The sequence below is a fragment of the Pelophylax lessonae genome, assembly GCF_965119305.1.
Source record: "Pelophylax lessonae genome assembly, chromosome: 6".
NCBI classification, from domain to species: Eukaryota; Metazoa; Chordata; class Amphibia; order Anura; family Ranidae; genus Pelophylax; species Pelophylax lessonae.
The window spans coordinates 215076545-215104455 of record NC_138773.1 but is presented as its reverse complement, the minus strand read 5'-3'; the positions used below and the strand labels follow the sequence as shown (position 1 = coordinate 215104455).

The window sequence follows — 27911 nt, the reverse complement described above, 5'->3', positions numbered from 1 at the left end:
TTCCAACCAACTGCAGTCAGCGTCTGTCTTTTACAGACTGGAAAGAGCTGTGTTAGTTTTCCCGGGTAGAAGGACGTGGCTCCGCCCCGGGTGTACGCCTTCCGGCGTTCCCAGCTCTCCACGAGGTAGCTGGGCTCATCAAACATGGCCGCCCCCATACGGGAGACAATAGACTCCAAAAACATGGCGGCCGGCGTGACCTGAGGACATTCATGCACCCGGTCTACGGAAAAATGGCGGCGGACTGCCGAAATCGTTTTTCCCAGCACATCCACCTGCATCTCTGCTAAGTGGCGGTTTATCGATCTGCAGGAGGTACACTACAATTAAGGTAGGATTATACCTCCTATGTCTGCTGTAATACTACAGTCTGCTGGGTAGAGTGTTAGCTCTCAAACCAAGTCCACTTCCCACCAAACACATACTGCATTTACAAGGGGGACTTTTAGTGTCAGATATATACTGACCATGTATGGAGGGGCCCATAATTCATACTGCCTCATAACGAGGAAAAAAGGGAACGTTTACTCACCATACCGAACCGACAGGCACCCTCTCTTCACAATACCCTCTCCACCGGGGTGGGGGGTTGTGGACCACTCCGGACGCCTCGACTCTCTGGTTCCTGGCGTCCAAGCGAGACTTAACTCGCAAGGTCAGTCCCTCCAATGGGACTCCGTCGCGGCCGACCCAGCGCGGAGCTCTGGTCTGCACGCGCTCGTAGGCAGAAACCGGGGTGACCACTGGATCTCAACATCCAGCCCGTCGCCCGGCCCCGCATACTTAATTGAATGTGTCGCGGCCGACCAAGCGCAATGCAATGGTCTGCGCGCGCTCGTAGGCCGGCTGGGGTGACCACTAGTGTCGCCCAGTCCGGCGTATTTGCTTGAAGATCTCACAGGAAAAAAACACTGGAGAAAAACTACCTAAAAAATATTTTTTCTAAAGAAAAAATCTTGCCAGGACCAAAAAGATCCCAGCAAAGAACTTAGGTCCTTACTCCTGACTAGACAGAAAAAAACTGATGCCTTGTAGCAGAGAGAGGGAGGATATACCCTCAGGGACTGCCCCTAAGGTGGAGCCAGAACGTTTTTTCTTTCGGCCTAGTCCTGCTCCTGCGGAGACAACATAACCCAGTTCTTGTGAATCAAGAAGACTACGTCTGTCAATGAGCGACAGAGAAATATATTTTTGGGTGTAGTTGCAAGTATGCCTATACAGTATGTGAGAAATAACTTTGTAATATGACCATTTTTGTGAAAAAAAAAAAAAAATCAATTTTGCAAAGAATTTTGGAAATAAAATACAACTTCAAAAAATCTCACCATGCCTCTTACTAAATACCTTGGAATGTCTACTTTCCAAAAAGGGGTAATTTGGGGGGGTATTTATACTTTACTGGCTTGTTAGGGTCTCAAGAAATGAGAAAGGTCCTCAGTACATCGGGTGTGATGAATTTTCAATGATGGGCACCATAGCTTGTAGACTATAACCTTTACGAAGTCCAAAAAATGTATACTTATTTGGGTTATTTTTACTAAAGACGTGTAGCAGTATAAATTGTGGGCAAAATTTAAGAAAAATTACTAAATTTGCAAAATTTTAAAACCGAAGGAAGAAAATGCATTTTTTAAACAAAATTCAGTCTTTTTTCATTTATAGCGCAAAAAAAAAAAAAAAAAAAAAAAAAAAAAAACCCCAATGATGATTAAATGCCACCAAAAGAAAGCTCTGTTGTGTGAAAAAAAGGATGAAAATGTGGGTACAGTGTTGCATGACTGAGTAATTGTCATTGAAAATGTGAGAGCACTGAAAGCTGAAAATTGGTCTGGTTAGGAAGGGGGTTTAGATGCCCAGTGGATAAGTGGTTAAAGCTTTAGTCTGTATTCATCACATGTGCTGTATTATGCTGGAGCTAGACAATATGATTTTTTTTTTCACCTGATGTTCTGCCAGAGGATCTCACGACCTGGCCACGAACCTCAGCACCTTTCTGTGCAGCCGGGACGCCAGAGCCACCTCGGGGGTGCCCCACTGTAGACCTACCTGATAAAACCCGTCGGAAAAAGGGACCCTTGCCCCTGGTCCAACGCCTGATTTAATCTGCCTTATTACATGCCGGAAAAGTGCACGGCGGACAGGGCAAGAACGATCTGCCCACCAGAGAATGCCGGACACCTCCAGGGCTGCTAACACACTCCTTGTGCCGTCCAGTTGGTTCACAAACGCCAGGGCCGTGGCATTGTTTGACTGAATCTGCATTGGGAGCCCCTTTCGCGGCTCCACCCAATGATCCAGGCAAAGCCCAATTGCTTGGGACACTTGTCCCATTTGACCAGAATCTCCTTTTAAAGGAGTCTTGTGTAGAACTGTGCATACGGGAACCGCCTCGAAGGTGGATACCATCAGGCCCATACACGCCCGAAGGAACGCCACTTGTGGGCTAGCAGTTGAATTCGCAGAATGCAACTTTAACATTCCCAGAGGAAAGAACACTCTGGCAAGAGCTGAATCCAGATTCAGCCTGAAATAATCCAATCTCCTGGTCAGAACCAGGGCAGACTTCTGAAATTCAGAAGCCACCCGATCTCCCACAAAGTCTGGAAAGTAATTTCCATATCGGCCATCAGATCCGAGCAACGCGAAAACCGGGGCCAACACTTCCGTGAGGAACCAAGAAGCAGAGGCTAGACCAAAGGGTAATGCCAAAAACCGATCATGCTCCTTCTCAGAGCGAAGCAGAGGAAACGCCGGTGCCGGATGCAAATAGGAATGTGCAGGTAGGCATCCTTGACGTCTAAAGAAGCCAGGGAACCCCCTTAATGCAGGGACGCCACCACCGTCCAAAATTATAATTATTGCACGCACACAAAAGGGTTTTAGGGCCATGAGGTCCAGAATTGGACGAACTTGCCCTTCTTCCTGGGAACCATGAAACAAAAAAAAAAAACAGGACCTAGGGCCCGGCAGGGAGACTAGGTCCTACTCCTGAACTAGGCAAACAAAAACAGAATCTCCAAGCAGAGAGGGGGGTTATGCCAGCTGAGAACGGCCCACAGGGCATAGCCAAGCTTTTGTGTTGTCTGCCTAGTCCCTCTCCTGTAGAGGACAGCATAACCCTATGGTGAAGAATATGGAGCTGTGTGTCAATGAACGGAAGCGAAATCCTATTTTAATAATTTTTTTTTCTTCTTACTTTCAATAGGATACTGCTGGGCAAACGCTTGGGAGGAGTGAAGAGTTTCTCAGAGCAAAGCTAGTCACTGTAATGAACAGTGAGTGTTCACAGAAGGCTTTTGCAGGCAGAGAATTTTAGAAAAAGCAAAGTTAGGTGATCTTTGGCAAGGTGACCCAAGCAGCTCTATATCAAAGCAAAAGTTTTCTGCATCTTTAAGGACAGAAATTGTGTTCTTAAGCTTTTGAATCCTCAGAACCTGACAAGGTACCATCCTCATCCTCCACCTTTTAATGTGAAACAGCACTTGTGGCCTCTGTGGGATGCGTAATTTAGCAAGGTTTAGCTCAGACCTATACAATTAGTCCTGGTATTAGAAAATGTCTCCCCCCACAAAGGAGTGAGCTATTTCAGAAAGTGTTGAGGACCTCAACACCACCCCAGAAAGGGTGGGGGTGGGGGGTGCAATAGTTGGAACCATCATGACCAGAGCCCTCAGGGAAGACGCCGTAGATACCCACCCTGTATGAGCAGGGCCACCGCCTTGTGCCTATGATCTGCCATGGTATAGGTATGAGAATTTTGAGGGCTACTCTTAATACACTGCTGGGCAGTGCTGCCCGCTGCCTGTGATCCTCACTAAAGGCAGCAGATTCTCCCCCCGAGAACGCTGCATAGGCTAAGTGGGGCATCTGAGCAACCAAAAAAAAAAAAAAGTGCAAAATGTAAACCACAAGCAATTCTTTGCCGCTGCTCTGCTGACACAACCTTGGGGAACCAGGAGCAGCGCCTATTGCTTTTATTTAAAGGGTAATGCCCTTAACCACAATAGCCATCTTTAAATCCAGGGCTCCCCCCCAGGCAGATAGGCAGGGTTTTAGGGACAAGTCCCATCCACAATCTTTGCCCATAAGAGGGCATAACCCCAAAGGGTCTCAAGGGACTGGATTCCACTAGACTTCTGAATCCCAGCCATGGACCTGTAAAAGCTCCCTGCAGATAACTCAACATGGTGCAGCATGTGCCTAGGTTACCAAATACAAGATCCAGTGCCTAGAGGGCAACATTACAGGGCAGACCTGCATCTGTTTTTTGAGTGGGGTCTGGCTGTGGTCCCCCCAGGGAAAAGTTGAGAAGTACATCTCGATAGAATTAAAAATAGCAGAATATTGTTTTACTTCTCTCAGGACAATGAGCTGTCTGTACTCCTAAATATAACTGAGGCATGCTGGGAGTGGGATGGGTTTCACTGTGCCATCCTTATAGCTTGGCTTGCCAGCGGACAATTATTTTTTGAAGATGGCAGTATAACCCATTGATCCTAGAATACTTTATCCTGTGTGATGTAATACACAATTCGTAAAGGATGTTTTGGGTGAAGATTGAATTGTAAAAAAAAAAAAAAAAAAAAAAAAACTAACAAATATTTAAACCAAGCTTTATAAAAAAAGGTAAAACAATTCACTGCCTAATTTAAAGATATGCTTAACATAATTAAAGATTAAATGCTCAATTATAGAGCTCATTATAATGTATGCGTATTGAATTCCCTGTAGAAAGGATTTTAACAATATATTCTTCAGGAAGGCCATTGGGTTCATTATACTCTAACCTTGAAATCTTGTCACTGCAAGACATTGTCAGTAGCCTCTCTCCTTGCAGAACACCGTCCCAGGTTTGGATGGTACTGCTGGACCTCACTGGAATAGTACCTTCTCCAGACTCTATCTTGGTTCGAAGTTGTCCTCTTGCTTTTCGGTTTGGATGACGATCACCCTGGTCTGCAGGAAAAAAAAAAAAAGGACATCTCACAATGAGAAAATACATTTAAGGGAAAAAAAAAAAAGAAAAGTTCAACTCCCTTCACAAATAAACAGGACAGAGAACATTTTAGAAGTCACCATAAATACATAAGGCTGCAGAAAGGTACCATGTTGGTGAAAACACGCATTTTGTATGCATCAAACTGCAGCCAAGATGTACAACCCTGCCTTTATTGCATGCAAAGTATTTTACCTTCTTTGCGACTGCGCTATAGCCGAAAGATGGCTACAGCGCAGACCTAAATTGCAGAGAGGGCGTCCATTTACGTCCTCCTGTGCATGAGCTGCCTGTGGGCCGCTCGTGGCTCGCTCTGATCTGCGATCCTGGCCCCTTACCACAGGATCAGCTGTTAGCCAATGACAACTGATCACGTGATGTAAACAGCAGCAGACGATCCGCTTTTTTTTTCTCCTCACACTGTCAGCGCCATCCCCAACTATTAGGTTAGCACTTGCCAAGATTGCTAGAAAGTTCAAGTTTAGTCTCATCTGGCCAGAGCGTACGTCAAACCTGAATTCTTTTTTCTTTAAGCAATGGATTTTTTGGCCACTCTTACATAATGCCCTGCTCAGTGGACTGTATGGTTTAAAGTGCGCCTTCGGACAGATACTCTCCACTTTGGCTGTGGATTTGTAAAGCTCCTTGGTTTTCATGTTGCTTGTTTTCTAGTTTTTCAGATTGAGGGGCTTTTTAGTACAGATATACTATATTAATACTCTCTCAAAATTTAGAGTTAGGACTGCAGATAAACTGAGTGCCGTGAAGTGGCTCTGCAACTCAAGTATTTATTTGTATATGTGTGCAAATGAAACCCCTGTTTTTAAGGCATACTGTTAGACAGGATAATTCGGTTTGCAGGCTGGTTGGCAAGTTGAACTGGGAATTGTCTTTGAATTGGTTTGTCATGCGTCGCCCTTCCATGTTCTCCTTGCTGCAAAGGCCAGTTATAGGTGAGGGCAGTGAACATTTCTTTCTCCTCTATACGGACTTCATGTGACACTGATAGCCTACAAGTGGACCTTGTCATCAGCTAAATACAGTATAGGACTTCTGACGTTAATTCTATAGACCACAGGTTTAAAGGTTTCATAGCAAACAGGGTAAATAGCTACCCACGCTCAAAACTTTTTTAAATTGTTTAACAAAAAAGATTTTGTATCTTTAAGGTAAAAAGGCATGTTGTGTGCATCGCAAGGAAAAAAGCCCCCCAAAAATTCAATTCAATTCCAGGTTGTAATGCAAAAAAACCCCAAAGGGATAAATACTTTCACAAGGCACTGTATTCGTGAGCGCAAAGCCGCTACGGTTTGTGGATTTTTGGTGAAACCTTGCAACACTGTAAAGCACATTCCTCTGTAATGTGCAAGAATTCATTAACAAAATTATACTCCGAAAAAAAAAAAAAAGGCTTCATAAACAAGAAAAGTGATAAAGTATGATAGATGTTTTTTATATGCACATACAAAATGATTTCATAGGGAAAAGCCTACTCAGAGCCCTAAGGGTTAAGATTCCATTCACTTAGGAGATATAGGAGGTTATTAAGGTAAGAGCTGTATGCTACTGAGAAAGGTGAAGCAGTCATTGGCTGTATTTTTGTCATCTACAACCTTGCTACGTGAAGCTGTAAATTGAAAGAAAAAAAAAAAAGTTCCCCTGGAGTCAATTCCTTTGATGACCATGAGAAGTACAGTATATGAAGGCTTCCATTACCAATCACAGGACTACTTGGCTGTCACACGTGTTTTTGGCTCCAATGCGGTGAGTCCTTAACTTACAGCAGGTATAATAGATGAGAAAATATGACTTTTCATGATCTACGTACATGTTCCAGGCCTGTGACTCAAATACTGAAGCCAGATATAGCCAACAACTAGCGTTTTCAGATAAGCCAAAACCTTCAAGACAGGTTGTGCTTTGAACCAGGGCTTGACAAATTTGCTTTAAATCTAGGAGATTGCTAAAAAAGGTTAGGAGCCCGTTTTTTTTTTTTTTTTTTAACCAACAAAGCTTTATTTTAACAAAACCCCTTTTCTTATGTAGCCCTGACGTATCTTTTCAGATGCACGACAAAACTACACAGTTATGCCTCTTCGCTTTTGTCTGCCATTAACCTTAGGATGCTGAAGAACTTTGTACATTTAAAATTGTAATACGGGAGTGATAGTCTCCACCAGTCTGACTATCCCTCATTGCTTACAGTTTTAAATGTACTAAGTTCTTAAGAATCCTAAGACGGTTAATAGGCAAAAGCTAAGAGGCATAACTGTGTAAACATCTAGGCTACATAAGAGAAGGGGCGCTATGCTATATATAGTGTAAAAGTTTAATACGCAAGTCATTTTAAACTCTGGATCAGCCTTCATGTGTCACAGGGAAGCATGGAAGTTTGTTTAAAAAGCTTTAAATAATTTATACTTACCTTGCCGGTCGGTCCCATGAGGCAATAAGAAGTAATTTATGACATTTTATTTACTCCCCCTAGTCTGACCCTGGACCGGTCAAATGCACTACAAGACCAACCCCCCCCCCCCCACCACCACCAGTCTGACACTGGACACGCCAACCAGCCCACCCACAAGTCTGACCCTGGACCTGACCACATGTCAATCCCCGGACCAGCCAACCACCCCCCCCCCTCCAACCAGCAGTCTGACCCGCCAATCACCCTACCCTGCACCAGCAGTCTAACCCTGGGCCCACCAACCACCCTAGCCCCCGCCAACTAGTCTGACCCCAGACCCGCCAACCACCCTACCCCCCCATACCAGTCTAATCCTGGATCTGCCAACCACCCCACCAGCAGTCTGACCCCCAGACCCGCTGACCACCCTAACCCCCACCAGTCTAATCCTGGACCTGCCAACCACCCCACTCCCCACCAGCAGTCTGATCCCAGACCCGCCAACCATCCTTGCCCCCCCCCCCCTCACTAGTCTGACCCGCCAAACATCCTACCCCCACCATCTGACCCCAGGACCCACCAACTACCTCCAATCTGTCCACAAAACTCACCAAGTTTTTCCACAGCACCCTCCCAGTCAATCCATAGAAAACACCTCCACCCCCCCCCCCACCTGACACGCACATACACACACTGCTTAACACAGCAGAGCAGAGGTGGGTACCTGTCAGTAGGTGGACAGGCTTTCAGTGGTTCTCTTCTCTGTGCAACCATGATATCAGAGAACCTTCCCCAGTTCTCTGATATCAGGGCACGTAGGCGATTTGTGTTTGGATGGTTCCATCTGCAGGAAGAACTGTGGGTCCCACAGCAGCTTTCACCTGCAGTTCTGCAGAAGGGTGACCTAAGCCTGTGTCGCGACCGCCTCGGCTACCACCCAAGTTATGCCCCTGACCCCAGGTGACAGGACGCAATTTCTAGTCGTCATGGCGACCTGGGGTTTGTCGAGCCCTGATTTAAACCCCATGCAGCCTAAGAGTAGCAATCTATTCTAAACCAGATTTTTCCCTATCTGCTATCAGGCTACAGTGCTGACACTGCCTGTTATTCAGATACCTTCCTGTCCAGCTTCATGGGGTGAAAAGATGCGAGCATCTCCACATGGCGACGTGCTGATATACAGGTGAAACTGGACATTGTCTTTTAGTCTAAATCCACCACGCTCCGATTTCATAAAAACAGACTTCTGAAGATCTTCTTTAGTGCTGAGAAAAGATGAAAAGCAAAAGAGGGTCAATGTCTTCCTGCACAACGTTTTTGTGCTACCACAGTACACTCATATACACCTATTTGTCAGATTTTATAAGCTAGGAATGACATTTTTGTAACATCCTGTTTGCAGAGACCGTGCTTCTCACAGTAAGGCTCTGTTTACACCTGTGCATTTTTGGTGAATTTCTTTTTTTTTTTTTTTTAAAACAAAAAAAAAAAAAGGTCCTGCACGCTAAATGTTTCACCAAAACGCATGGTCTAAAAAGTTTGAGTAATGCGCCTAAAACCAATGCATTAAAAACAAAAACACACTGCACAGATGTTAACCCGTCCTTACACTAAAGGCCTCATGTACACTGCTGCGGATAAAAACGGACATTTAAGAGCAGTTGGGCTTTTTTTTCAGCAGCCTCTGAACTTTCCTAGGTTATCTTATCTGTCCATGTACACAGACGCTTAAAGCGGAGTTCCAGCCTTTTCACTCACCTGTCCAACGTTCCAGTGATGCGGCCGCCCGAAGCCTCGATCCTCTTCCCTCTCGGCGGCACCTGCATCACTGCTGTGGGCACCTGGCTGTGACAGTTTGTGGCTTCACAGCTGGGTACCCACTGCGCATGCGCGAGTCGCGCTGCGCGTCTTGATTGGGCGGCAATCTTCTGGGACCTCTGACATGTCCCAGAAGATTGCAGGGAGGGAGGGGGAGAGGAGAACTTCCGTTCAGGGCGCCGCGGCGCTCCGAGCGGAAGTGGGAGCGGGTACCTGTCAAAACTAGGTACCCGTTTCTCTCCCCCCCCAGAAAAATGACATGCCAAATGTGGCATTTCAGGGGGTTAGAATACCTAAAGCGGAAGTTCCACTTTGGGGTGGAACTCCACTTTAAACTCATTTAGAGGCAGTTGAGTTTAGTGCCATTTTTTTTTTTTTTTTTAAAGCAAAAAAATACATTCAAACAGAAATTTATTATAATTTGAAACGCCAAATGCTTGTAACAACGTGCAAATGCAGCTAAACGCAGTAACAAGCTTTTATAAGCGTTTTAAATAGGGATACATTTTTGACCATTTCATAATGTAAAAAACGCTTCTAAACGCAAATTCCTCTTAACGGTCATTAATGCGGCAAATGCAGCAAAACAGACGTTTTTAAATGTCATTTACTAGCTGTCAAGTTCCAGCGTTCAGGAGAGGTTTCCAAACGTCCCATGTACACGAAGCCTAAGTGTGACTAACATTGTAAGCTGAACTACAAGGAAAACGCTAAATACACTGAAGAAATACATTAAAAATCGGTTCACCCTGCTACAGGATGTTAATTTCTGTACATTTTTTATTTATACAGTCCCTTCACACAGCAAAGCCAAGTAAAGAACCCACTTTCAGTCAGGGGACACAGCAATGTTTCTGCTCTATCCCTACCCCACCCTTCCAGAGAATAAAATGTCGGTCGTTGCAATATATTTAGTCATACTGTTTACCAGTTTAGTTACAAAGGAGGTCTTTTGCTAGAATTCTTGCTCCAACGATCGTGGCGATACCTCACATGCGTGATTTAAACACTGTGTACATTTGCGGGCGCAACTTACTTATGCATTTTCTTTAGCGTGCAAACACGCGTGGACAGGGGCGCTTCAAAATTTTTTTTCTTAACTGCGCCGTTGGCTGCGAGTAAACCGGGAAAGGAGCGTTGCCTTCGGGTTACTACATTGATCGGATCTCCAAAGAAGATTCCGGCTTTGCTCGGGTATCCAGCCAGCCGGTGAATGTGCCCGCTCGGGTCTCCCAGTGGGAGGTAGATGCCACGTCCTCTCCCGCTGCTTGTGATAACGGCTGAACGGCTGCTTAGCTGAGTCGGTTATCACATAAAAGCAGACTGTCTTCTCTAGAAAACGGTACCAAGGTGATGCAACCACTTCCTCGAAAGGACGTACAGGTACGGGATTTTGCAGGAAGTGGTTTGTTAACAGCTTGACGTATCTAGAATAGTATCGTAACATAAGCTGGTTTAAATTACCATAGCTATATGTGTGTATGCTCTTCGATAGATTGCATGCGCTACATCTTCTTTGTTTTCACTTTTTGTGTCTTTATTTTCCTTTATAGATACAATTTTTATCTTTCTGAGAAACAAAGCTTTCGCTGATTGGTTTTTGGCTAATTAGTATCACAATTGTAGTCTGTCTTTGGCCTTAAGGCCTTGTTCACATTAGATTTGGTGCGAATTCACAGCAAATGTGCTGCAAATAAGCACTGCATCAAAATCGCCACCTGTTTATGCAAACTGAGTGTGAAGTGTACGTTAAGTTAAGTTAACAACACCCAGCAATCAGTTTGCAAAATGCTGTGCGATTTGCAGAATCTGATCACCTGGGTGTGAACAGCCAAGCGATCAGATTTTGGTGCGGACAAAAAAAAAAAAAAAAAAGGTCTGAATTCGATGCAAATTCAGCCATACAGTTTTTATGGCTGAATTTGCACTGCACAGACATCGCATGTAATCTGCATAGCAATGAGGTGCGAATCACATGCGATGTCGGCTATCGCACTAGTGTGCACCGGCTCTAAATTAACACATTTTTGGAAGGTTAGATTCAATAACCTAATGAATTACACCAGTATAATCATGGGAGATCTGCAATATAAGTGTGTATGGTGGTTGTATCTAGTATGGTTTTAAAACAGCACATCTGATTTGTGAAACGCGCCAACCTTTTCCTCCCCCAGCCTACATCCCATTGTGCTATTTTTTTTTCGTTTATCTTGTTTTCTGTGCTTTCTTATCTTGCAGCAGTGACAGAGTGCACCCTACTCCACGGATTTGCTTACTAGGATTGCAGCCTTGCTGACTCACCTGGAGTAGCGGGACTTGAATCTCTTATAGGGGTAGCCCCAGCCTTGAGAGGGTTTTGTGAAGGAAAGAGTGGAGATTCACAAGGAGAGGCCTAGGACTGTTGTCAGTGCTTAAAGTGTCACACCACACACACACACACACACACACACACACGTTTCCAGGACATGTGCTACAACTATCACAATCTTTGTGTCAAGCCACTTCTGAACCAGAGAATGTCAGAAGCATCTTACTGGGGCTAAGGAGAAAAAAGACTGGACTGTTGCTGAGTGGTCCAAAGTCCTTCTTTCACATCAAAGTAAATTTTGCATTTAATTTGGGATTTAAGGTCCCAGAGTCTGGAGGAAGAGTGGAGAGGCACAATCCAAGTTGCATGAGGTCTAGTGTGAGGTTTCCACAGTCCGTGATGATTTCAGCCATGTCATCTGCTGGTGTTGGTCCACTGTTTTATCAAGTCCAAAGTCAGCACAGCCCTCTACCAGGAAGTTCTAGAGCACTTCATACTTCCCTCTGCTGACCAGCTTTATAGAGATGCGGATTTCATCTTCCAGCAGGACTTGGCACCTGCCCACCCTGCTAAAACTACTAATACCTGGTTTAATGACCATTGTATTATTGTACTCGATTGGCCACTAAACTTGCCTGACAAACCCTATAGAGAATCTGTGGGGTATTGTCAAGAGGAAGATGAGAGACCCCAGACCCAACAAAGCAGAGGAGCCGATGGCTGCTCTCAAAGCAACCTGGGCTTCCATAACACCTCAGAATTGCCACAGGATTATCGCCTCCATGCTACGCTGCATTGATTCAGCAATTCATGCAAAAGGAGCCCCGACCAAGTATTTAGTGCATACTATATTGTACATGGACATACTTTTCAGTAAGCCAACATCTCTAATAAAAATCCTTTTTTTTATTGGTCCTCTGTAATATTCTAAATTTTCTGAGATAGTGAATTTTGGGTTTTCACTAATAAGCCATAAGAAAAATGCTTGAAATATATATCACTCTGTGTGTAATGAATCTATTTCATATAGGAGTTCCAAATTTTACTGAAATTACTGAAACAAATTAACTTTTTGAAGAAATTCTAATTTTTTGAGATGCACCTATATATATAAATAAATGTATAAATTAGTGTGTGTGTAAAGCACTGTGTAAATTGTCGGTGCTATACAAGTACCTGAACTGAAACAAATATAAGTGGATTTACAATAGATTACCAAACTAGTTAAAGCATGGTCTTTTACTCACCTTAGGAATAATTCTAGTTGTGTGTAAAGAAATCGAAGTAGTGACCTGCGTGCTATGATTTCAGCATGACAGTCATTTAACGCAAGACCACGGTCACTCATGTACTCTCCATTAATACATTTTGTTCCAGTAGAAACACTGATGACCTGGGCATCTCTAACATCCGTTCCTAAGAGACAAATTTAATGTTAATTAATTCACAGATTTAAAAATAAAGATCCCAACCATAACCATTCATTTGCAATATACTAAATTTGTATTTTTTATTTTTGAATACACTTTAACAGTCCTTATTGAAGAGTGTTTGAACTACTGCATGTTTATCCAACAAAATTGTCTTCACATTCATATTTAAATCTAGCATCAAAATATTCTGTGTGACCATAGTATGTGTTGACTCAAGTCAAAACTATTTAAAACCTGACACCCAGGGAGCCAAAGTTACCTCAAAATATATTAAATCGCATCTTAAAGTCAACTCAAGCTCAAACTTTTTTCCTTGGATTGAGTGGTAAGCGAATGCTTAAAGTTATCGCTGCCTGTCTCCCCATTGCAAGAATTGCCCTAACTTCTTGCTCACGTGTCAATGAGACAGGTCAGGTTTTCAACCACCATCTGTGTTCCAATTGAGAGATCTCAATTTAGTGTGTATCCTGATGAATTGCATAACATGCCCAATGGAGTAACATCTCATCACTTCCTGTTTGGGTTATTGGAACAGGTCAGGGGAAAACTCCCAAGTGGGGACCGTAAAAACAATACAGTTTTATACTCTGTCTACTCCATCAATAAAAAACATGCACAACTGGGAGTGGATTTAAATCCTTAACCTGGCACTGAGTAATATTAAACACTTTGTCTATCCTTTTCCTGCAAATGACCTGATCTTCTGATTAACCAACTAAATTTCACACACAAAATATGTACCTGTTGTCATGACTACACCAGCCAAGACTTTCCGCCGTGCATGCGGGGATGTGAAATTATCTGTTAATTCACTGAACTTCTCTACTACCAATCGTGCAACAGCATCAGCCAGAACCTACAAGCATAGAAAGGTAAAAAGTACAGTTATTGACCGGAATTTTCCATAAGCATATATTTTAAGTAAAAGCTAGTGTTTAGAAATGAAGGATTCTAGATTTACAATAGCTCAGGATAAAAACGTAGAATTGTTTGGATATTATTTAGAAAAAGGAGGCAAGGATTTGCACATCACATTTTACATGTCAAGTGTGCTTCATTTAAGATATTACTTTTAATCGTGGACAGCACTGTGGCTTAGTGGCTAGCACTTCCACCATGCAGCACTGGGGTAACTAGTTCAAATCCCAGCAAGGACACTTTGCCTGTCGCTTGCTAGATCTTGTTTGCTCTCTGGAGATGTGTGGATTTCCTCTGGATACTCCAGTTTCTTCCCACATTTTAAAAATATTCTGTAGGTTAAAGTGATTGGAAAAGATTTGAATTTTATTTACTTAAAATAACCCGGTTATGCATACCTGCTCTGTGCAATGCTTTGCACAGAGCAGTTACACAATCTTCCTCTTCTGGGGTCTTCTGCTAGCACTCCTGGCTCACTGTGTTTCTTTTTGACACTTCGGTGAATGAGTAGGGGTACAATGGGGGGGGATTTGCCCCCCCCCCCCCATGTTAAAAAATGGCTTCCAGATTCTGATAAGCCCCCTGCCCCGCAGACCCCCCTACAACCACTGGCCAAGGTTATGGGAAAGAGGCCCTTGTCCCCATCAACATGGGTACTAGGTGCTTTGGGGCGGCAGAGCCCCCCTGCCCAAAGCACCCCCCCCCTCTTCATGTTGAGGGCATGGGGCCGTGTATGCTTTTCTTTCCCATGGAAGGCAATAGCCTGGAATTCGCATCTGAACTGCACGAGTGCTCAAAAAATGCACAGAACTATTAAATTCACAACAAATTCACACTGCCATTGTACCACACATATGCAAACTGGCTCTATAGAAAAGGCTGCCAGTTTACGTCATGCAAAAATCGGATGCGGTTCAAAACGCATCCAATTCGCAAATATGTGAACAGAGCCCAATTGGTGTACCTATAGAAAATTAGATTCTGCTTTCCAAAAAGGGAGACTATACCCTTTGTATGTGATGTGAGGCCCTCGGACCTCAGCAGTTTGTAGCAGGAACATTGATTAGGGTAAGAGCATTGATCTCTACTAGCCTCATGTGACATGTTTCCAGTTTCATATTGAATTCTGCAACATATCCCTAGCCAAAAAAGTACCATGTCTAAACTCTCGGACCCTCCTTTTCTCCATTTCCTTCACATATATTTACAAATGTGTGCAAATAAAACCTCTGTTTTTAAAGGTTAGTTCACCTTTAACAAATAACTGCCTATGCAGATATGGGGAAACCGTAGCAAAAAAAAAAAAACAAAAAAAAAAAACTGTACAGCTCTAACTAAAGTTGAATAATGCCCTTGCTATAGGTGCGGGCCAGTTACATGCCACATGAACCCTGACTGGAATACTCACAGGATCTTGCTAGGACACTGCTAAGTGAGGCCTAGAGGCCTCTGAACTGTCCTTTCAGGCCCACATCCAATCCCTGTCCAAATCATGCCACCTTAACCTCCGCAACATCTCTAGAATACACCCCTTTTTAACCAACGACACCAAGTTTCTAATTCACTCCCTGGTTCTCTCTCGCCTCAACTACTGCAACTCCCTCCTTGTTGGATTACCTTTACATAGACTATCGCCCTTCCTCCCATCCACCTTACCAACCGTTCAGTGTCCTCCACCCCTCCCTGCCAATCCCTCCACTGGCTTCCACTAAAATGAAAAGAATTAACAGTTTACAATGCCATTCACAACTCTGCCCCCAGCTTTATCACTAACCTGATCTCAAAATATCAACCAAGCCGCTCTCTTTGGTCCGCCCAAGACCTCCTGCTCTGTAGCTCCCTTGTCACCTCCACCCATGCTCGCCTCCAGGATTTCTCCAGAGCTTCTCCCATTCTCTGGAACTCCGTACCCCAATCCGTCCGACTGTCTCCTAATCGATCCATCTTTAGACGATCCCTGAAAACCCTTCTCTTTATAGAAGCCTATCTGACTTCTAATACACTTTCACTTTCTCCATCAGCTTATCCCCCACAGCTATTACCTTTTGTATCAATTGACCCTCGCTTTTAGATTGTAAGCTTCAAAGAGCAAGGCCCTGATTCCTTTTGTACCAAATTGTAGTGTAACTAATGCCTGCCTTCATTTTTTTTATGTATATGATGTGTGTGTGTGTGTGTGTGAGTGATCGAGGGCCGATATATCGGAATTGGCCTTTTTATTTACTGATATTGCCGATATTTCGGGAAAGTGCTAGTACCGGGGCGATGCCTGCAGCTAGAGGCATCACCCCGGTACTGGTGTCCATAGACAACGGTCAGCTGTCTTGTAATGACAACCGATGCGGCTGAGAAGTCGCTCGGCTGTCATTCCAAGGAGCAGGAGGGGAGGGGGGTAAAAAGTGAACACTCACCAGACCCATATGCTGTCTTATCAGGCGAGTGAGTGTTTTTACTTTGTTGGAGAAACACTAGCTGTTGTCATTGAATTTATATTGACACAGAATATTGTCATCCACTTGGACTTAGGAGTTGACTGGACTTTACGTTTCATTGATGGACTTGATTTTCAGACATTCTTTATAACATTGTTTAGTGCTGCAACCTTTTATTTATTTATTTAACTGGTGTTTGTATGTTCACACTGTTTTGCAAGCTGCTATTTCTTATGGATTAGGCGCTGACATTTTTCTTTTTGTATGTGTGTATATATATATATATATATATATATATATATATATATATATATACACACACACACACATATACTATATATATGTGTATATATGTGTGTGTATATGTGTGTGTGTGTATATATATATATATATATATATATATATATATATATATATATATATATATATATATATATATATATATATATATATATATATATATATTATGTGTGTGTATATATATATATATATATATATATATATATATATATATATATATATGTGTATATATATATATGTGTGTGTGTGTGTGTGTGTGTGTGTGTGTGTGTGTGTGTGTGTGTGTGTATGTATATATATATATATATATATATATATATATATATATATATATATATATATATATATATAATAACTTATTTTAGGTATGAAATTTAGTAAAGTTATAGTCAATGCTGCTAAATTTGGCCTGGACATCTTGCTATCAAACTGTTCACAAAGCAGTTAATAAATTATTTATAGAGCTTCCAGCTTTACTCTGCCCTGGGACCACAGAGTTCTTGATTGGGTTTTATGTCAGGTGAAAGGAAGGAGGGAGCCTATACATTGCTGAGTTCAATATTATCTACCTCAAAATATTTGAGCAGTGAAATTGTAATGATTACCTTCCCTAGGTAGCGAAAGTAAACATTCCTCAGGGTGCAGAATATGCAGTGCTATGGAAATTCTTAGAGACTTAAAAACACGTTTAATCGATTTGCCTGTCTGCTTTCAACATTATGCATCATAAAATTGAATAATGAATTAGTAGGTTGTGTAAAAGTCTGTTAAATGTTCAAGATGCATAAAATGAGTAAAACAATATGAAAGCCTTAGTAGTTCCTCTTACCTGAGGTAAATGTAGTTGAAGTCCTTCACTTGGAATAGGCTGTCGGGAGGGGGTTTGATCCAGCTGCATGTTAAAGAGTGATGCCAGAGCTGACTGAGCAGCCCGTGCTTTTGCAAGCTTCTTGTTTCTTCCAGAACCCTCAAATGTCTGATTGTCCACCGTGACTGACATGACAAAGTTCTTAGCATGACTTTCCCCACTTTCTGAGACAAAGTCATACTTCAGACCAGGCCGCAGTTCATTTAAAATCATTACGGGATTTTTTCCACTTGCTGGTGGAAAAAGAGATGGGGTGGGAAGGGGAGACTGGACTAGATTACCAGATCCAACCAATGTCATGTTGTAGTCATTCGATGAACTAAACGTTTCATTTCCGTTAGATCCCAAGAAAAATGCATGATCAGACTGTTCTGGCTTCTCAAATCCATTAAACAGTGTGTCAGCAAAGTCAGCTTGGTCAGAAGTGAAATCAGTGTTTATGGACAGCGTTCTCCCCATAGCAACGTGGGCTTCTGATGCATTTGGAAACTGCACAAAGGACCGTAAAGCCTTTTCAGCTGCATGAAGCTTGGCTTTCTTCTTTGTTGGTCCGGAACCCTCAAAAGCCTGTCCATTAACCTCAACAGTCATGATAAAAACAGGTGCATGGACTGGTCCAGACTGAGAGAGAAGTTTATACTGCAAGCCAGGCTTTATTTCATTCAGCTGCATGAGAGCGTTCTTTGGCAACACAGGTCCTGGAGTTTTCTTTCTCTTCTTTGGACGGAACTTGGAATGTCCATTATTACCTTCCTCCAATGGTCTTTTTCTGTTGCTTCCCTCACCCCCATTGGAGAGCTGAGCCCCCTCCCCGGTAGTTTGGCCATTCCCATCCTTTGCTGATACTCCATCCACGTTACGATTTTCTTTAACATCAGTGCTGCTTGAACCTGCGGTGCCCAGAAAGAGTAACTTACAACGCCTTCGTTGCAGGATCTTGTAAATGCAAAATTTATAGGATTCCTTTATCTATCTTTGTCACTGGTTCAGTGATGTGTGGTCACGGACTACCTACTTATGGCAAATATTAGTTGCCATTTAACATTTATCCAATATCTAACAAAATTAAAGATTAAAAACTTAACATCTTTGAACACGTTTTCTGTAAGAAGCCATTTCATATGTAAATTCTGTATGGAGTCTATACTGACAGCAGGTAAGACTTAAAACCTAATACTATAATTGGGAAAACTCAATCATACTGAAAAGGACTTTAAAAGTTTAATAAAATTTGCCAGTTTTCCTTATATATAATCACAGTAAACAAGGCAAGTGACAAGAAAATAGAAACCACTTAGGAATTGAACTAAATAAATGTAAAACCTTACGGCAAAAATTGTAATCTGAAAGTTCGACATTTTGTAAATAACATCATTAGGAGAAAACTGAAGGGGGAAATGTTTGACAGATAAATGAAAATTTGAGGTCCTCTTTCACTTAATAAATATTACTTAAACAGAACCAAGTGTTCCAAACCTTGGAACATTCTCCTATTAGAGCAAACACACACCACTTTACCCAGCTAACAAAGCTGATGGAATGGTTGGTAAATTTTCATTTATAACATCCTCCAGCAAAAGCTCGATAGGTTACTCCTTTCGGCGCTCAACAGACCAAAGAGAAAAGAAAAAACAAAAAAACTTTGAAATGAGAAAATATCACTGCTGAACAACATCTGAGACATGTTCTTTGCTTCTTGGGTCTTGTTTAAAATAGTTATCCTTTGGTGTGCCAACTCTCATACAGAACTGGAATAAAGGGAGAATTTGACTGATTGCTAAATTACAGTACTTGGCTAGTAAAGCCATTTAATTCCCATGATGAGGATTCAAATAAAAAAACCTACAGCCTTATTTAAAAGAGAAAAAAAAAAAGATTATCTAAGAAAATTATGTTTTTTGCAAGACCGATTAGGAAACCAAAATATTTTCTATGGGTACATTAGTATCAAACTTTTTTAGGAATTGAGAGCTTTTTTAGGAACTTGCTAAGATAGCAATATGTCAACTGCTGTTGCTGAGGCAACGGTCCAAGTTTACTATGAAGTTTGATCACTGTTAGCCTGTCAACTGCCTCAATGCACACCTTCTCTTACCTTCAAAAGGAGTGAAATGTGGGAGGTCAGACACTTGAGACACAGAAACTGTCCCTAACATTTCAGTTGAAATGTCAGACTCAGGCAAGGGATGCAACGTCTGGTGGGAAAGGTATGAATAAGCTCTAGTTAAAGTAAACGTATCGTTAGTTATACCCAACTTCCAGTCTCTGTTGCAGGCATGCTGGGTCGGCTGCTCTCACCTTACTAATGTTCCCCCAGCGGCCTATGTGATGTCATTTAGGAGGCAGAGAAAAGCATGCTTTTAGCAAGCCTCGGTTATCTCCCTCTTCTCCCTGCAGCCCTGGCATCACTACTGTGGGCACTCGGCTGTGAAAGCTTGCGGCTGCACACAGTCGCGCTGTTTGACACAAATGGCCGGGCAATCTTCTGGGACCACTAACGTGTCCCAGAAGACTGCAGGTAGGGAGGGGGGGGGGAGGAGAACTTCTGCTCGAGCCGCCTACCTGTACTGTAAACTAGGTACCCCCCCCCCCCAAAAAAAAAAAAAATTGACATGCCAAATGTGGCATGTCAGGGTCAGGAACACTTAAAGCTGAAGTTCCACTTTTGAGTGGAACTCTGCTTTAAAGTGAACCTTTAAGTGAGTGCTATTTGTATATCCTAGGCAAAGTGGGATAAGTGATCACTGTCTTACTACTCACTAAAAAAACAAAAAAAAAAAAAAACACAAAAAACAAACCCCCTGTCCTCTACATCATGCAAGACAGCTGAGCTACAGCAGCAGTTCCACAATATCCCCTGTCAGAGAAAGACCTCTCCAATCAGCAGCAACTGTACGCTTTTCCAGCTGGAAAGCCTTATCTCTGACTCAGCAGGAGTGTTAGACAAAAGTCTTGTTTTACCATCTCTAGTAGGAGATGGTTACATTGAACTGGACTGAATTGTTTCAGAACTTATTCAAGTCACCATTTACACCTACACAAGTAGCGCAGACACCTTATTCCAATCTCCAATGAAAGGCAGATGTGGATTGTCCAAGAATTGGATGAGAGGTGAGAAAGTGATTGAACAAGCCTGTCCTTGTTGCATTTTAGCTAAATGAATTGGAAGACTGATCACTTACTCTTCTATTGCACATGAAATGTACTGACAACATTTTAAAGAGTTCAGTTGGCACATAGAGCTGAACGCCAATAATTTAGCCATGTTGTAAAATGTGTTGGTTTATTATGAGTTGAGTCCAACAAGGAGAATGCCACCTCATGGACATATCCTTTAATTTTCAGTAACAGTTTTATGGAGCTCCAGGAGTACAACTATGGCTTTGCTTCCAGCACTCTAGGTCACATGTGTCAAACACAAGGCCCGTGGGCCTAATCCGGGCCTCCAGGCCATTTCATGTGGCCCTCACACCTCTCCTGCAGCGGCAGCACCCAGTCTCTGCTCCCACCTTGTCTCAGAAGTCGGCAGCTGAGAGGAAGACAGAACTCCTCCACTAGAACATGTTCTTCTCTATGCAGCCACAGAGAGGATCATCTCTGCCCCCTCTGTCTCAGCAGTCGGCAGCAGAGAGGAGGACATAACTCCTCCTACAGATCCTGTGCCTCTATGTGCAGCTGCAGCACCCCTTTGTCTCCGCCTTCCCTGGTTTTAGCATTCAGCAGACTCCAGCCCTCCTCTGGTCCTCTAGACTCCGCACTTTCTGCTTCCCAGCTTCGCCCCAAAGGTTCTTCAGCAGCACAAGGTGTAAGGGGGGGTGCACTGTATGGGAGGGTGGGGGACTCTTGACTTCTGATGGTAGGGGAGCTGTTGACATCTGATGCAAGAGGGGGTGGGGTGCTCTGGGCATCTAGTATTACAGATACAACTGTCCCTTTGACGGCAACCATAGTGCTGATGCGGCCCCCAATTAAATTGAGTTTGACACCCCTGCTCTAGGTGAAACCCTGTCTTCTCATACACAGCATCTTTGCTGCCACTCCCCTCTGTTTATTCACAGAATTCTTTGTATTTTGTGAATGGAATCACATCAAAGTGCTTTGTGATTGGGCAGCAGAAAGGGGAGGGGTTGGAACAGCAGCTTCATACATCTCTGCAGCTGCTGGATCTGAGACCAGAAATGAAGTGCTGACATATAGGTATGGCTATGCTCCTGGAGCTCAGTAAAAATATTAATAGTAAATTAAAGAGAAGTCCACGGTGTGCATGCACCTCATTAACTCATAATAATCCAGAACATTCTATAAGGCTACGTTCACATGTGGGCGTTGCGGATCGCGGGCAGAATCACTGCGATTCTGCCCGCAATCCGGAAATCATTGCAAATCGCGGGACGCCTGTGCGATGCACGCGATTTGCGATGGCACCCCAAACGCTGTGCGATGTTGCTGCGATTTCCGCCTGCCGAATCGCAGTAACATCGCGCAAACAGAATCGCGGGACGCACGACGTCCAAAAAAGGTACAAGAGCTTCTTTTGTGCGTCATGCGTCCCGCGTTTGTTTGTGCGATGTTACCGCCAATTTGGCAGGCGGAAATCGCGGAATCGCACAGCGTTTGGGGTGCCATTGCAAATCACGGGCATCGCACAGGCATCCCGCGATTTGCAATGATTTCCGGATTGCGGGCAGAATCGCTGTGATTATGCCCGTGATCCGCTACGCCCACATGTGAACGTAGCCTAAGTGGCTGAATTCCTGGAGTTCAGCTTTTAGTTTATAGTATAAAAAAATGTATCCAAAGATGTTCATAAAGAAGAAAAGATTAATAATGGTAAATTAATAACATGAACTGTAAAAATCTGCACAGCTCAGTACTGAAGCAGAGCATAAATGTTTAAAAAAGGGCAAGAGAAGCAGTGCTAAAGAAAAAAAGATGCTAGCAGCTATAACGTATAGTCACCTTAAAGCATATCTAAAGGTAAAACTTTGCTTTAGTTTTTGATTGAGTGGGGAGAAATTAGAACACCTTTTTTTTATTACTGTCTGTGCCTCTATTTGGGAAAAAACCCTCTCTATTTGTCCAATTTATCAATATTGGCAAAAGTAGAAGTGAAAGAAAACCCAAATTTTGGGTTGTCCCCAGCACAGGCATAGGGAGAAATCTTCCAATGGGAATTCTGATCACCATGGTGACAACCAGGGACTCGCTCATTTAGGAAGCAAAGGGAAAGTTCCCCAATAGGACACAGAGGCAGATAAAAAGTCAAGGACTCAAAAAATGAGAAAAAAAAAAAACAACTTTTGCCTTCAATTTGAAATTTAGCTCACAACAGCAGGGTATTACAGGCTGCCAAGGCCAAAGTGAAGACCTAGCAGGCAGGGTCTGAGCTTCCCTCACATCCGGATAACTACACATTCTTAGTGACCCATTGCTATTATGGGCTGCCTCAGAAGTGCTGACGTTTGTGCATCAAGACATCAGAACGGCTATCGAATTAGCTGTAACAGCAAGATTTTGGAGGCTGCTGCAATTATGTGTACACCCCTCTAGGAGCCTAAACTTTATGCATTTAGAGGTTTACTTCCGTAACAGAGTCGCTTTAATCCATTCTAAGGGTTCATAGATATAACCACTGTTTTTAGGATAAAGATCAGAGACTAATAAAAGGCTGTTTTAGAAATATTCCAATAAAGTTTCTAGCAAGTCCAGTAAACACAAGTATAATAGAAATAAAAAAATAAAAAAAAACACTGAGTACTTTCAGAAAAACCAGCAATGGTTAGTGGAAAGACTAGTTGTTAAAAAGGAATTTACACTCTTAAAAGCTGGTTAGTTTTTATGATTTATAGTAAATGTGTAGGTACACAAAATGTACACTGTATATAATGATGTGTGTGAGTAATTTATTCAGACACAGCGATTGTGAGTGACTGAAGGAGATCAAGTCTGTCAAACTGGAAGGCAATACAAAAGTTACATGACAGATTTACTACTGCAGCTTGATAGGATATATTTTTACCTCCGCTGCCCAACCAATTCTTAATTCTGCACATGTTTTGGAGAGCAGATCAGTCTCATATACAGTGGTAAATTGGTCCTATACCTTTCAAAAACTGCTTCAGTTGGCTGCCCAGGACGCCTGAAGGAGCAGAGGTTGTAAATACACAAACAGTCCAAAACACTTTGCTAAAGACAGCAATCTTTTTTTTTTAAATAGAAGTGCTAATTTGTCACCAATTTGCCTTCTAAAGGTTTTTTTTTTTACAGATTTTCTCTCAATGAAGGGCCTGAGGCCCGGGATCACAATGATGTGGCTATGAGTTCGTGCCTGGAGTCCGGTGCGTCCCTGTTCACCGTTTCAGGTGCTAGTCAGGTCCAAATTTTTGCCTGCTTTCGCACCTGAAACGGAGCCAAAAGACCTACAGGACCCTTTTTCAGTGCTCTCCGGAGCTGTGTAAACCAACTCCAATGAGAGCCGGTCACACTCTGATGGGTTTCCCGCATCCAATTCGGATCAGTGTGAACCCGGCCTCAGCCTTTTCAGACTAAAACCCAACTAGGCCTAGGCAATTTATAATCCGTTTAATCTCACTAGTGAATTGGGCAACATGCTGATTTCTGCAAATCCAATACAAATCGCCAACTCAGGGAGAATTTTTAAATTATTGCTACCACATGAAAAAAATCACATTGGTTAATTTAGTAACAGAATTCACAAAAAAACGGTCCTCAAGCTAAGATTAGTGTACACAGTCACTTATTATGGTTACTGCAGGGGAAATAAAGTTAATGAAATGCAAAAAAAACATACGACAATCAATTAACTGTATCTTACTCATGTTTTCTTCATCATCCACATCCATGGTGAAATACTTTTGTTGCTTTCTAGATTGGCGAAGGGTACCTCTCTCTAAAATGAGATGGAATATTTAGCTATTATATGCAGTACATATATACATACGTGACAAATTACGGTAGATATTATGCAAGTAATTACAGAACTCAAAAAAAAAAAAAACATAAATAGGATTTCTGGTACCTGGCCAAACTCCAGTTTTGAATCTGAAATGATTTGAATAGGTAACCTCAATATTTTAACTCAACCACAAGCCTTACTCTGTGCCCCTGCTATCATTCATAGCTATAAACAAGCAAACCAAAACGATTGTTTGAATGTACTATGTGGGAAGACCTGTGGTTTTTGCAGATAAGGCATTATTTAACATTTAATAAGTTAATGTTTGGCAGCATGAAAGAACATTTCAAATTATTATGCTTACAAATCTGTTCTGGCATAAATTTAGCAAGAAGCAATTCTGTTTGAAATATGTACAGCTGACATTTTTCCCCATAATTACCAAACAAGGGAAGTGAGATAAGAAAAAAAAAAACCTTGCTTTGTATACACGATGAATACATTTATATGATATTAAACTTAACACTAGAGCTGCACGATTCTATGCAAAATGAGAATTTTGATTTTTTATTTTGCTTAGAAGAAGATCACGATCTCAGCATAACATCTTTTACATTATACAAAACATTGGGATAACTAAGGTTTAGTTTTTTTTTTTTTCTAATTCATTAAAGTGTATTTTTTCCCAAAGAAACTGCTTTTGAAAGACTTCTGCGCAAATACTGTGTGACATTAAAGATTGCAACAATCACCATATTATTCTCTAGGGTCTCTGCTAAATATATAGGCAAATGTATATAGTGGGCCTTGTCTGCCTAACAGCAGGGCCATGATTTCTTTGTCAGGGTGTCATGATTTCCAGGTATGCCTGCTGAGAGGGGAGTTTCCCCACTGGTTCCTGTGAGAGGCTTCTCGTAGGGCAGTGGAGGAAACCCAATCAGGGGACACATTCAGGCTTGCAACTACCCCAAAAGGCAGATTATGCTGCAAGGGATTCTGGGAGTGGGTATAAGTTTGCGGGAAGTGCGTGACTGGATGTCTTTGGCGGAAGCAGAGTCCCAGGAGGGAGAGAACGGCTGTCTTTCCTCCTGTTTGAGGAAGCGGATGTCTCAGGTTCGGCCTGAGAATCCAGAGAGCGCTGAGCTGAGGGGGTTCCAGTGTGCCGAGAACCAGCGGAGAGCGAGAGGGGTCCAGTCCCAGGGAAGCCTAAACAGGTCGGGAGTACTGAGGATTGCCCCTGGGGGTCTGCCTGAAGTGTTAGAGAGGACCAATCCGGAGATGGTTCTAGGATCCAGATATCAGCTAGTGCAAGGCTAGAGGAAAAAGTCAGTGACTGCAGTGCAGCAGTGTCAGAAGCTCATTCTATAGCACTGGATCTTCTGGACCCAAAGTCGGGGATTCAGCACCCCTTTCAAGTTACAGTGTGTTCTGAGCGTCAGCTGGCGTCAAGACAGCGTTGACAGACATTTTCTGAGAAAGTCCCAAGTTGTACTTAGTTGAGCCTAAAGGAGTATCCCACTCATTCCCTTCTCCCATTCCCTTAAATACAATAAAAACAACAAAACAAAGATGCCAGAGTTGTCAATGTCTCAGTTCTCATACCCAGGGCCGCAGCTCACAAGAGCTGGAGAGGTAACCGGTAACAATGGCAGGCCCACATCAGGCCCAATGCCTGGAAAACCTGCTACATATATATATATATATATATATATATATATATATATATATATATATATATATATATATATATATATATATATATATATATATTATATACATACATACACACACACACACACACACTATCTTGTAAGCGTACACCTCACACTTTTGTAAATATTTTGTCTATTCATGTGACAACACTGAAGAAATGACACTTTGCTACAATGTAAAGTAGTGAGTGTACAGCTTGTATAAAACTGTAAATTTGATGTCCCCTCAAAGTAACTCAACACACAGCCATTAATGTCTAAACTGCTGGCAACAAAAGTGAGTACACCCCTAAGTTAAAATATCCAAATTGGGCCCAAAGTGTCAATATTTTGTGCGGACACCATTATTTTCCAGCACTGACTTAACCCTCTCGGGTATGGAGTTCAACAGAGCTTCACAGGTTGCCACTGGAGTCCTTTACTTCTCCATGACAACATCACGGAGCTGGTGGATGTTAAGAGACATTGCACTCCTCCACCTTCCGTTTGAGGATGCCCCACAGACAGTCAATAGGGTTTAGGTCTGGAGACATGTTTGGCCAGTCCATCACCTTTACCCTCAGCTTCTTTAGCAAGGCAGTTGTCGTCTTGGAGTTGTGTTTGGGTTCGTTATGTTAAAATATTGCCTTGCGGCCCAGTCTCCGAAGGGAGGGGGGGATCATGTTCTGCTTCAGTATGTCACAGTACATATTGGCATTCATGGTTTTTGGCATTCATGGTTCCCTCAAAGAACTGAAGCTCCCCAGTGCCGGCAGCACACATGCAGCACAATACCATGACTGTCTTACCACTGTGCTTGACTGTAGGCAAGACACACTTGTTGTCTTTGTACTCCTCACCTGGTTGCTGCCACACACACTTGACACCATCTGAACTAAATACGTTTATCTTGGTCTCACCAGACCACAGGACATGGTTCCAGTAATCCATGTCCTTAGTCTGTCTTCAGCAGACTGTTTGCAGGCTCTCTTGTGCATCTTTAGAAGAGGCTTCCTTCTGGGACGATGACCATGCAGACCAATTTGATGCATTGTGCGGCGTATAGTCTGAGCACTGACAGGTTGACCCCCCACCCCTTCAACCTCTGCAGCAATGCTGGCTGCACATTTATACGTCCATTTCCCAAAGACAACCTCTGGATATGACCATGAGCACATGCACTCAACTTCTTTGATTGACCATGGCGTGGCTTGTTGAGTGGAACCTGTCCTGTTAAACCGCTGTATGGGCTTAGCCACTGTGCTGCAGCTCAGTTTCAGGGTCTTGGCAATATTATAGCCTAGGCCAGGGATTCCCAAACTATGGCCCTGCAGCTGTTGCAGAACTACACATCTAGAGATATGCCGGTTTTCGGTAATTCGATATATCGCGGTATTGCATACCCACGGTATTGTTATTGTGGCATTTTTAAAATACAGAGTGTCTCTGCTCCTCAAGTCTGACTTCAGAATTGATACATTTCAGTGAGCTGGATGACTCATTCACTCAGACCCGGTTCACACTGATGCGAGTGCCGGGTTCGCATGTAATGTCGGAGCGCACTGCTCCGACATTACATGCGATCAGCTGTGCGGTGCGAGTTTAGCCATACAGTTTGTATGGCTAAATTCGCATCGCACCCGGTGCAAACACGCACAGGAGGCATTTTTGCAGCCGCATCAGGATCGGATCGCACAGCGGTTCACACTTGTGCGATCCCATCCTGTGCGAACTGCACGATCGCACTACGATATGCGATCAAACTGGGGGTGTCGTTAAGATTACATTGACACCCCCAGCGTATCGCATATGGCAGTGTGAACT

At 42.9% G+C, this 27911-nt stretch overlaps 1 protein-coding gene across 1 annotated transcript in view; it reads right to left on the bottom strand.

Moving 5' to 3' along the window:
• Positions 1-27911, bottom strand: part of ADARB1 (adenosine deaminase RNA specific B1) — a 96516-nt gene that overhangs the window by 24003 nt on the left and 44602 nt on the right. The window contains exons 3-8 of the mRNA XM_082261212.1: positions 24316-24390; positions 17442-18370; positions 13704-13818; positions 12777-12945; positions 8520-8668; positions 4788-4956 (exon numbers count right to left, since the gene is read on the bottom strand). Of these exons, the coding sequence (XP_082117338.1) occupies positions 4788-4956; positions 8520-8668; positions 12777-12945; positions 13704-13818; positions 17442-18370; positions 24316-24390 (1606 nt within the window). The remainder of the gene's footprint in view (positions 1-4787; positions 4957-8519; positions 8669-12776; positions 12946-13703; positions 13819-17441; positions 18371-24315; positions 24391-27911) is intronic.